Raw genomic sequence first — 12,513 nt, 5'->3', positions numbered from 1 at the left:
TGAGTATGAGTATGCAAAAGTTGTAGAAATTAATTTTTATTTGGACAAGTCTGACTTGTGTCCAACTCATGTCTTGTAAGTCCCCACCTCTGATCTAAATCATGTATTACATATAGTGTGTGTAATATATATCATGATAATAATATAAACTGTGTAAGATATGATATAAAGTGATATATATTGTACATGACAGAGAGAGATTATATATGTATACATATCTTCAAGACAAAGACTTCTCATGGAACAAAATGTTTTATTTTGTCTGACAGGCGGGCGAGCTGAACTAAAGCTTCAGTGAAAACAAACACGGCCGTTCAGCACAGCACATACACATGGAACACGTGGGAATGAACAGTTTGAATGGAAATATGAACGCTGCTACATGGCTCCAGTTTCAAACTAATGTACACTATTTAACAGACATAAAAAAATGTAATTCTAACATGTGAGATTCAGCCCTGAGAACAGATTATAAAACAGCTGTATTTGGTACAACACAAAATCCAGGTGAGAGGATCGATTGCAAAGTAATTACAGATGGCACATTGGTTGCTGGTGAGTTGGCATTTAAGGTCTTGAGCTGCCTCTAGAATAAAAAAACAAACAAAAAAATAAACTGGTACAATACTCCCCCTGCAGGCGAGATGGAAAAGTACACACAATTTTACACTTGGAAGGAGGAATATTTCTGAAGCAGGGAAAAGTGCATGCAAGCTGCCTTCAAATCCAATCATCCTCAATGATTTGTCTTGGCTGAAATGAATAGTTTGCGTTCACAACATACACCAATTTGACGTCAGAATTTCAGTTGGAGGGCAGAGGCTCATATAAAAGTGCATATGACAGGTTTTGTGTTTTTCCAAATTTTGTTTGGTGAGATAATACGTGTGATAAACAGAACACTGGCAGAGATATTACATTCAAATTATAGAATCCCACCCAAGTCAATATGAGAATTTTTTTTTTTCCCCTGACATTTACCAATAAAGGTGCTGGCATGTATTTTCACTACTCATAATAACCATGATAAGCCCTTGTTTACATTATGGTTGCTAGGTAACAATTATTGAATTACTCTATGTATGCCACACCAGTAAGTAAAATTATAAACTTCACCAAAAATAATGAAAAAACTGAGTAGTCTAACCCACCATATGCACTGTACAGAGATTCTACAATGTTGTGATGTTGCGTGAACTCAACCTATGATGCATACTTTTTTCACCAGGTAAGGCCATTTTGAAAAGCACCACTTGGAGATATATTTAAAAAAAAAAAAAAAAAAAAAAAAAAAAAAAAGAAGCAGTTTGATTTGTCCAATGCCGGTCGCGGAGTTCGCTCAAGTAAACTTAAGTCAGGTCTGTAACACTGAAAATGCAAGAGAAGGGTCCGTCTGTGATCCAAGCGCACAGACGAGAATGGAGGCGAAAAGTGAGAGGAGGAAAACTCTACTCTGTCAAATTAAAGATATACAATCTCACTTTTTTGTTGGTGTGGTCTTCGTGGAGATGTTATACTTTACTTGAGGGCTGTAGTTGCTTAGTCGATTAATCGGTGGACAACAGGAGAAAGACGTGAGTGAGCTGAAGATTTATTTATACTGTAAAAAGCATAGACTGTATAACGAAGTGGACTAAGGAAATATGACGTCACCCAGTGTTCAGCTCCAGTCAAATGAAGCTCACTGACACTTGTGGTTATAGGAGCAAATGAGGAGTCACGTTCTGTATTAGAAAGAGGAAATGATTCAGGGTGAAAATGGAAACATCAGGATGGAGTAGAGCGGGACCATATGAATATTTTAAGACCAGAATGAGTTAGTTATGGTAAAAATGCATATAATAATATAAAACGTATAAATGCACCATTTTGTAGTGCTTTTTTCTGCATAAATAGTAGTTTTTGTCTTAACTCCCTGCAGGTGTAGTCTTGTGAGTGTAGTTTGGATCAAATACACAGAGATGCATAATAGTTTTGAGTTCTGAGTCGACTAATCGATTGGCAGAACATGTCTTTAGTTGATCTTTTTCACTACAGCCCTTCACAATATGGCATTACACTTATCTACTGCATTTTATGTCACGTTTTAATAGCTAAAAAGAAGTTTAATGCCATACTGTGGAACATTCTGATCAAAGTTAACTTCTCAATATGACGACAAGAGCCGTACCCCTATAAAAATCTCCACAGTGCACCAATCTGTCTGTTATTCAAATTTGTTCAGATCTTAAACAAATTATGATTCATTATATTTTAAGGTTTTAGGTAGGGCTCAGTCTGGCAAGGTCGGTGAAGTGTCTAGCTCATGGACACAATGGCAGTATGCAATATGGATAGCACGGATCAAACCGGCGACCTTCAGGTTTTTGGGGGTGATTATTGCTACTGACTGAGCCAGAGCAGTCTCAGTTTGAAATAAACAAATGTATTGCTTGGTGAAAGAGGGGAAAGTGTCTAGCCTAAAGGCACAGTGGCAGTATGCTGGTTTGATTTCTGCTACCTATGTCGCAACCTTTAATTTAGTTAAATTTTGCTACCAATTTGGGAAAAAAAAAACAAAACTAAGAATTCATACTATGATATTAGGTGGGAAGTGTCTTGCCCAAGGACACAATGGCAGAAAGAAATATAGGTAGCAGGGATCAAACCAGCAACCTACAGAATACCAGCTGAGCTTCTATGGCCCAAGTACTGCTATGAGGTAAATAAACTGACTCATTCTTACTTTGGTGATATGGGGGAAAAGTCTTGCTCATGGACACAACATCAGGAACAGAACTGCCAAACTTGGAGTAAGTGGGCGAAAAATCTACTGCCCAATTTGGATCTAGTCTCAATTTGAAAAGAATATTGGAAAATCCTTCAGTGTATTAAAACAGAGCACGCTTCATTATGTTTTTTGAAAATATTGGCTGTTTATTTTTTTTCTTGTTTTTGTATTTGTTTTTTTGCTTCCCTCCTCTCGCTTTTATAAAGGAAAACCCTGTCAATACAAACTTTTGGAGGCCCAAGAAGGCGGAAAAAGTGCTTTCATCCAAAATCAACATTTCCATCGACGTTTGTCCAAGTTTTTTTTTTGTAAAAATGTAAACTTCGGAAAAAATTAAAAACTTCATAAAAACTTATCCAGGACCACGTGTCACTCCAAAGTGCTTCCAGCGAAACGAAAACGCTAAAATGTCGGAATACATTCAGTTCCCTTGTAAACAAACTAGCGTTGGAAAATTAATGCTGTTATGATCCGAACTTTCTGATTTCAGTCAAGTACCATTTGATGTCCTTTTAAGGTAAAATTCAATCCTTTGACAGCTTCGAGAATAACTTAAAAACACATTAAGAATTCTGGAATAAATAAAAATAATCATACAAATTGATATAAAATTAAATATCTTTGATTGTTATTTAATCCCAAAAAACGTAAATATTGTATAAATAAGTCAAACTGAGTGGAGTTGAGGGTCCCTGTGACGAGGGAACTTAAGGTCCTCGCTTGCAGCCAGAAGGATCTTCCACGTCGCCATGGTTACCACAGGAAGAGGAGGAGTCAACCACTGCAAAGCGGAGGGGGCAAAGTCTAAAGAGGAAAACAAGATGTAAGACGCAACTGTGATATGATGCAATTTCCATACTACATAAAGTAAGCACGCGACAGCCTTGGTTTGAATCAAGTTAATACATGTTTGTTTTGATCTATTGTGTTAAAAGTGTGTACAATTGCTGGGTGTCAGATAACATCACTACATTCTATAGGTCAATAATATGTTTTTCGTGGTTTATATTCTAGAATGTGATGATGTTATGGGCTCAGAAAATCACATTGTACTTTGTGGTAAAATATCCCAAAGGTAAATTCATAAGTGTTGAACCTGGTATTTCCAATAACTGAATAAACCCTAGAACTCACTTTATATAGTTAAAATGTAAAATTATGTTGCACTAAATTTTAGCTGTCCCCATCTGTATTAAATAATATTGGTTTATAGAATGTTATGTCGTCATCTGAAACCAGCAATACAGATGGGGGCAGCTAAAATGAATATTGATAAAATACAGATTTGTGATGTAATACAGAGAGTTCTTGAGTCTAGTAACTGATAGAAATGATCAGGTTCAACATTTGCAAATTTACCTTTTAGATATTTCACAAGAAGTACAATGTGATCATTCGGGAAAAGGGAAAAGGCCCCTTGCCCCTATCTGGGAGTATAGCATCATCATATTCTAGAATCTGAAAACTGCCAATATTATTACACTAAAAAATACACTAAAATGTCAATACCTCCTTCTGAATCATAATGATATACAATAGAACATAACTGTCGACACAAAATGACAGTTTCTTGAATTTATAAGGAACTGTATGTAGCATGTGCTCTTATTGTTTCAATAAAGACACAACAATCACAACTGAATCTGGGTTGTCAATGTTCTTTTCTCACTATATAAAAAGGTCAGGCCTCATTTAAAAGCTCAGAACCTCCAGAATTCCCTCCCTGAGCTGCAGAGGCTGCACTAGCACTGACTCATGATTCATGCTGGGGTTTAGGTAGTGACCATTAAGATTAGAGAGAGGTGTTTTAGTAGTGATTCAGTAGTGATTGTAGTCCCTTACAATTCTGGCCTGTCCACCATCTTCATTTAGTCTCCCATGAGCCCCAGAGTTCAGTACATACCAGGAGTGGCCTTTGTGGTGGTCAGCTGGGCTCGGGCCGGCTGCTCGGAGGGGCCTTGATGGACTTGTTCTGTAGGAGACATGAGGGGACCAGGTTATATCAGACCTGGGCATTGTCCAGCTCCCGGGCCACACTGCCCTTTGGGTGACTCTGACCGGCCCGTTTTAGATCATTACAAACTAAATATATTTTATTGCTTTACCTGATACATGGATTAAAGCTGCATTGCTTTTTTTTTTTTTTTTTATTATATTTTTTGTAAGGCAACCTCAGTTTATCATTGCTTTGTCATAACAAACTCTACTCTGTATGACCAGCTCATCAAAACAATGCTATTTACTGCTTTTTATGAAGAAATACAATTAATATTATGCAGAATTAAGTTGAGCATTTTTGCCTGGCCCTCCAAAATATTTTCTGTTTCTCGTGTGGCCCCATGGGGAAAAAATAAAAAATTAAAATTCAGTTATATGAAGCTTTGGTGCATCCCATAGTCAGAGAACACCTGAATATCTCACCTTGTGCTTTTTACATTTCATGGAGAAGTTGTCCTCCTCCAGAACACAATCTGAAACACACACAGGGGTTAGACGCTCTGAGGACAGGGCCTGATGTATGAGCAATATATCAGTCACACAACACAAGCTTTCCCAGCATGCTTTTGGTAAACAGTACAGTTCAGCTAATTCAAGTGAAAACAAACATTTGTCAGTTCAGATTTGTTAGAACATTTTAACTTAACTAGTATTTCTGTTACACTATGATGGTGCTTTCTCAACTGGTTCTCCTGTATTCTGACTCACATTTTACTACGTGCACTTTAATGTATTTTAGCATGTCACTATGTGTGTGAGTGTGTGTGCGCATGTCTGTGCATGTGTGTGAGTGTCCGGGTTGTTTGGTTGTGTGGGGTCAGGCAGCTGTGGGGTCTGGGTGGGTGGAAGGAAGTGTGGGACTGTTTTTAATCACTGTAAAGCACATTGTGTCACATTTTTTGTATGAAATATAAAGTTTGACTGATTGATAGACTGACATACAATACCAGATCAAAATGTTTGTTCCCCAGAGACTCACCTGACTGCAGAGCACACCTGTAGTGATACTTGTTGGGACAGCCTTTGAACAGACAGCCCAGAGACGCACCCCTGTCCCCGCACGATGAACACCTCTGCAACACACAGAGAGTGAGGAGGGGAGGACGAGAGGAGAGGAGGAAGAGAGGGGAGAAAGGATGGGGAGAGAGGAGAGCGACAGCATGAGTTCATTTCAACAAGCAGTAATTTTACTTATTTACTATTTTATGATTTCTATGGTTTTGCTTTTATTTGATTTGACTGGTTTTATTGTTTTAGGACTGGTATGACCAAATTCCTACACATTCCAAAGTACCTTTTTGTCTTCTTCATTTTACGATCTCTGAACAGCCCTTTGCAAACTGCTTTGTTTGTAAAATGTGCTATAGAAATAAAGTAAAGATTTGGATTTGAAGTGGAAAAAGTCTTACTCTAGTTAGTGATGTGGAAATTACACAACTCTACCAAAGACACCTACAGCTCAGCCTTTACAAAAAAACTATGGATATCGAAGAGTTTTTGTAGTTTATTATTTTACTTTGATTAAACATGGGAAATAGTAATTCTATAACTGTTAAAACAAGTACAAGACTGGTGTAAGTAGTATTATAGTTTTATACTTTTATGTGATTACTGTAATGAAAATAAATGAAAACATCTTTACTTTGTTTTATCTACCAGAATCTTCCTGGTGCGGAAATTATCTCTGCTTGTTGCATGTAACTTTCAGGTAAATGTATCCCGTTGTAGAACTCAGAGCTACTTCCTGTATTTTTGTACTTCTTTTCAAATCTTTTCCTCACACTGATGTAAAACTATGATAAATATTGACCAAGGTACGATCAACCAAAGCAATTCTAATCAAATTAGAGAAAAAAATGCAAATATTTGAAGTGCATATGAGGATATTTTACTTTAAATGTTTATTATTATTACATTAAATCCTGTCAGAATATTCTTGCTGAAATCATATTCATGCTCCAAGTCTCTTCAGTACTCTCTCTGAAGACTGCAGTCCTACAGTACATGTGAGGTGAGTGGTGAGGCGGTTCCTTTAAGTCCTTTGAGCGCAGTGTGAGTGACATCCCCTGACAGCTCCTGACACTTAATTAAGCGAGTATCGAGCAGAAGAATCAATTAGATCATTCTTTAACTGAATTACATTCCCAGTGGGTGGAGCGCTCCGAGCTATCTGCACCGGCACACGAGCGAAGGAGTCGGCCATTGTTACAGCCGCCCTGTACTACTGACAGAGCAAGAAAAACACTACAGAATGTCTGTCTGCCATTAAACGCATCAATCTTGCATTTATTCAATAAAACGCATGTTTTTTTATTTTGTTTTTTGATTCTAGAGTGTGATGTCATTCTCCCCATTGATTACATTCTACTTTTCTATAAAAAGTTGAACATTAATCAAGAACTGATTATATTACAGGAAAAACCTGCATTGTACCCTCCTCCCATCTGTATTGAATATTATCAGCCTATAGACTGCTGTGATACTGAAACCCAGCAATACTGGCATCACCAGCTTGTCACCATGGAGATCTGTAGAATTAATCCCATACTGTGGAACATTACAGCAGTTGTGGCTGTCTGGTCGACACTCTGGGCAGTTTTTCAAACTTTTCTGTTGTTTGAGCTCAGTTAACATCATATCATGGGATTTTATCCAATTAAAAAGTGCAGAATGTGCTGTTCAAAGGAAACATGTTAGGGACTGTTGGATTGTGTGAAATGAGCTGTTTGTTTTTCCTGTATCCATGGAGACTGTGCAAGAGGCTAGTTAAGTACCTTTGAGATACTACAGGCTTTTTGCACCAAATGTGGCAAAGAAATGTAGCATAGGATCTTCCAGAGGAAATACACTATCTGATAGCAGATGGTGTACATAGTGTACAGAAAACATACAAAGAACACCGAATACAACTGCACTAGCATATTGTTTCTCAAAGACTGGGTCGCAGGAGATTTTTTTGGGGTTGCCTTGTCACAGTCTGCACATAGGTCTGCAGTTCTACATACTATTTTGTTCCAATATTGCTGGTTCAGTTGAATTTTGAAAAGAAAAATAAATTTAGTGTCCAAATAGATGACTTATGGATCCTTTTATTGCTGCTTCAGTGACTGTTTTTCATTGTTTAAAACTTGAGTAAAACTAATAGTTCAGAGACACGATCACTCAGTCAACAATAAAATATCCTCATTAATGTTTAATAATGCTGAAATCCACCATTATTTTGTGATTTATGAATAATGTCTATTGACTTGGGTCACAGAGGTTTGTGACTTTTAAAATATGGGTCCTCAGAAAAAAAAAAGTTTGGGAAACACTAACATGTTAAATTTTATGAAGCCGTGTGTGAATGTGCCTTTACCGTACTGTGTGCTGCTCTGACAGCCTCCTCCAGCCCATAGACCCTCCCCCTGACCAGGAACACCCCGGCGGACCACACCCCGCAGTCCTCGTGCAGCCAGTACTCGCAGGGACCCAACGGCACCACGGGGGGGCTGTACCAATCCTGTGTGTCCACCCGAGCCCGCTTCGCCGCCGGACTCCTCCCTTCCTCACCCCCCACCGCCGCCGCCGCTGCTGCCGCCTTACTGATGTCCCGCTGCATGACGACGAATCTGAATCACTGGACTCCTCCTTCAGCCCCGGTCCCGCGTTTGACCTTTTCGCCAGGGGTTGGTGCCCTTCAGAGTAATAGGGTCCGTGGAGATCGCCCAGGTCCATGGAGTTGGCGGACTGACCGCACAGGCAGCACACAAGCGCCGCCTGCTGGTCCGCTTGCATGGAAACCCGACCCAACTGGAGACAGGAAGTAGTGGGCACAGCGGCGGGCACGTACTCTGAAGATCCGTGCTGTTGGTTGGCTTTCCGTGGAGTTTTGACCTCTTCTGGGTAGTTGACCACAATACACAGTGAGGGCGCCTGCTCCTTGCGTTGCACCCGGATGAACGGCGAGAAGCGATCACTTTTTGAGTCCCGTTTCCCCTCTTTGTAGTTTAAGTATCGCAGCTTGATTTCGGGCTCCTTGGGAGAAAACATACTAGAAGCATTTCCAATGTTACATTTTTTCCGTTTTCTCTCAGGCGCTGGTTTCGATTTCGCTCTTGGGCGGGCTTTTTTCACAGATGCCTCGTTGTTGGTTTTGCCTGGGCTTTTCGTTGGAGATTTGGACGATTCCGGAGTCAACATAACACTTCCAACAGTAACATCAAGATCACTATCCGTTCGTGAAACAGCTTCTTGGCAGTTTTTTGATGGCAGAGTTTGATCACACAATGATTTCTGTTTTAACTTTACTGGACTGGCTTGTAGTGGATTTTTGGTGCTTTGGCGGGGTGAATCTGAGGTAGCATTTTTGCATTTTTCTGGGCTTGGTTTAGTCAGACCCTTTATAGGAGAGACTTTCGGCATCTCTTCTTTATTGTCACATTTGTTATTTCTTGCTGAAAGCCTGTGGCTCTTACGTGGCATTATCTTATCTTCCTCTGTCTGGGGACTTTTCTTGCCAGTTCGTATGCATCCGGACACATTATACCGACTGGAGTTGATGTTCATGACGATAGCGTCAAGCCGCATCCCTCTACCGGATCGCACAGGTAGTTTCCTTTCGCTTACCGTCTTTTGTAGTGCTTTAGAGTTGCCGTTCAAAACTTTGCCGGTTTTGAGCTTTCCATCCAAAACATCTGCCATACAAACGTCATCCGTCAAGTTGATTAGCGGCTCAAAAGCTGACTTCCCTCTACCAATTGAGCATTCATTTATGTCATTCGAAAGCAAGCTGGTGGCACTGTCCTCAGAGCCTGGCTGGATGGTGTCTTGGGTACTTGAAAGATCATCTGTTGTTGTTTCTAAAAAGGAATTTTCCCCGCTCTGTGAACTGGAGGCTGGTGGAAGTATGAAGACATCATCCATTTCGTCCAGTGAGGTAGCAGAAGGGGACACAGGGTCTTCCGAAGGGCTGATGACTTCTCCCAGCTGTGTATTTGCTGCCTTCTGATGTAGAGATAAGCAAACAACTTCTGGACTGTCCTCACCCAAAACATTCTCTTTGTCTTTCTGTAAGGAATCCAGAGAGTTTTCAGTTTCTTGGCACTCTTCTAAGGAGTCATTGCCCTCTCCCAAGGGTGCAGGAGACTCCTCATAAGTTTTGGGTGATTTTTCTAAAACCTCCTTCGACACCAATTCTGAAAACCCAGGGAAGAATTTTGGATGTTCTTTTAAACAATCCGATGCCAATTCAGAGTGATGGAACTCTGCTGTGAAGGTGTGACTACTTTGTAAGGAATGATTGTCTCTGAAATGTTCCATATTTTTGCTTAGAGAACTAGAACCCTCTGATTCTTGTAAGGCTGCAGGACACTCGGGTAAGGACATGGAACCATCTTGTAAGGATTCACTAAACCAAATGTCCCCACCATTTTGTAAACGTTCACAGTTATTAACACCGTGTTGCTCTGATATGTCCAACTGTGATGTCCTGCTCAACTCAGATGTCTGGTTTATATTAGCCTCCACGTCAAGCTCAGGCTGCTCCAGGGAGAGAGACTGGAGATGATCTGTGTGTGCTGCTAGATCACTAGGTCCATCCATGTTCTCCAGATAAGGTTGGTTTAATGCCATGTCTGTCTCTCCAGGCTCACACGAAGGCTGGAGTGAGTATTTGCTGAATGTGGGAACACCATACACAGAGGAGGTCCCAGACAGGGAGTCTTGGGTGGAGAAGACATGAGACCGGCTCACGTAGGACAGTGTGACAGTGGTGGGGGAGAAGGCGTTATCAGGCAGGATCTGGCCTCCTGACTGGACAGTGCAGGGGGCAGTGTCTGGATATGAAGATCCAGTGCTGCCCTGCTCTGCGGTCTGATACCAGCTGGAGGTTCTGATCATGGCACATTCTCCTCCTCTCCTGGTCAGGTTGACCACAGCGGGCAGACTGGAGGTGGACAGGTCCTGTGGGGTCTGGAGGTCGTCTGCTGTCCCAGGAGGCTGCTCCATAACAACTGCAGAGGACAAACAAAACAGGAGTTTGATGGGTTTCCATGGAAGCAGCTGATACCACAGACTGATGCTTATGTGTAAAATTGGCTAATTTGGCAAAAGCCAAGAGAGTGGTTTATGAATGACAGTGATAGATATTGTACAATATAAAATATGATAAATGTTACACCAAGTAATCAATTAAACTAATAAATGTAAAATTTTGTCCTAATGCTTCTGAATGAAAATAAAGAACAATCAATCATTTTGCTAAATGGTATATTATTTACAAAGCAACATTGACAATGTGTTTGTACCTGTAGGTACAGTAGATTTAGTAATCATCACTAATTGATAACTGTAATGAAGTATTACTACAGATAAACACAGTCGCTGGGGGACACTGCAGAACTCTGCCTGATGAAGGTGACATTATAATGGGACGTGTTGTTGAATGTGATTAGTGTTCAGACACACACACACACACACACACACACACACACACACACACACACACACACACACACACACACACACACACACAGACACACACAGACACACACACACACACGGAGACACACACGTGAACTGAGCGTGCGCAAAAACACCACATTTGAACATAACCAAAATGTAGGATTAGAACAAAAAAACATGATTGTTATTTTAGAAGAACCATCAGCTTCAGTGACAAGTGTCAACATTCGTTGACAACAGGGGCTAGCAGATAGCTTAGCGGTGGCTAATGCTAGGCCTCGGCTAGCGCAGGTTACGGCTGTCTCATTGTCAAACCCCGTCCACATTCCCTCAAGTTCAGGAGTTTTTACTATTGATACTAAATTAGGCATCGTCGACCCAATACTAGGTATCGGGTCATAAGGATAGAGGAAAATCTTGGATTCGGTTTCTACAAAAACATGAATAAGTTCTCGTTACAATATAAGAAATAGATTTCATTAGCAGTCATCGGCTAGATCTGCAAACTACCCCGAGGAACTTTGTAAAACCACCAACGGCAAGAGCGAGGGTCCAAATACAAATGCTGACTGTAAAATAATACTTAGTGGTCTTTTAACTTGCTCCGGACCGAAACAGACAAAGAATCCGATCCGGAACTTCACACTTGTGATGGACTAGTTTAGATCAGCAGACGAAAGTTGCAGATGGGTTGAATTAAACTTTTTTGCTAATGAAGTGCGGCAGCACGTTCTGGGCTGAGTGAGCGGTGGCAGCAGCAGGGACAGGCCCGGTGCGTGAAACAAAGGCAGAGGTAAACTTACCGGGACAGACACACGGAGCCGCTTCAGATCCGCTTTAAACCACTCTACTCTTCATTTCTCATAACATCTCTCCTTTTCCTCTGAATCCTAACAATAGTACGACCCGAGACAGCCGCAATGTATAAAAGAAACGCACTTTACAGGAACACTCTCCAGTTGCTGCGGCGTCAAGATTAGATTTTAACTTTCACTTCCGGTTTACCCTCCAAAGTAAAAGCGGCGCTGCCATGTGCGTTCAGTCTGCGTATCGCAACAGTACTTCCGGTTTGAAAGGGTCCGAAGAAAAGAACACATTCACTTCTGAAAGGAATGAGAAACTACACAAAAAAACAACTATGACATTGAGCACAAGCATACAGCTTCAGGCTGCCTCTACTTATGTGTTCAATGGAAAATGGTCACATTTATAAAACGCTTTACATCAATGAACTCACCCATCCACATACGTACACCAATGTACACAGACACCAAGAGTGTTTGGAGTGATCAAACAAACAC

General features: G+C 40.7%; 1 protein-coding gene across 2 annotated transcripts; it reads right to left on the bottom strand.

The window, feature by feature from the left end:
• Nucleotides 1-233: 233 nt before the first annotated feature.
• On the bottom strand, nt 234-12,224 carry si:dkey-94l16.4 (uncharacterized). Of its 2 annotated transcripts, XM_020928918.2 has the most exons (6): nt 12,016-12,223; nt 8,127-10,761; nt 5,748-5,841; nt 5,192-5,241; nt 4,674-4,742; nt 234-3,574 (listed from the first exon to the last, which is right to left on the bottom strand). In XM_020928918.2, the coding sequence occupies exons 2-4, from the start codon at nt 10,754-10,756 to the stop codon at nt 5,209-5,211; spliced, it is 2,757 nt and encodes a 918-aa protein (XP_020784577.2). In that variant the 5' UTR covers nt 10,757-10,761; nt 12,016-12,223; the 3' UTR covers nt 234-3,574; nt 4,674-4,742; nt 5,192-5,208. The 2 variants fall into 2 exon arrangements, with proteins under 2 accessions (XP_020784577.2, XP_055006173.1); XM_055150198.1 differs by having other exon boundaries at nt 5,192-5,841; nt 12,016-12,224.
• Between the last annotated feature and the right edge of the window lie 289 nt (nt 12,225-12,513).

Source organism: Boleophthalmus pectinirostris, unplaced genomic scaffold, assembly GCF_026225935.1.
Source record: "Boleophthalmus pectinirostris isolate CB_2022bp ecotype Guang Dong unplaced genomic scaffold, ASM2622593v1 HiC_scaffold_14, whole genome shotgun sequence".
Lineage (NCBI taxonomy): Eukaryota > Metazoa > Chordata > Actinopteri > Gobiiformes > Gobiidae > Boleophthalmus > Boleophthalmus pectinirostris.
This window is presented reverse-complemented; position numbering and strand designations above follow the sequence as displayed.

Excerpts from the sequence above, each read along its gene's own strand:
- si:dkey-94l16.4 (XM_055150198.1), bottom strand. The coding sequence starts at position 10,756 with ATGGAGCAGCCTCCTGGGACAGCAGACGACCTCCAGACCCCACAGGAC. Across the intron at positions 5,842-8,126 it reads TCAGAGCAGCACACAGTACG|AGGTGTTCATCGTGCGGGGA; the intron begins GTAAAGGCACAT and ends TGTGTGTTGCAG.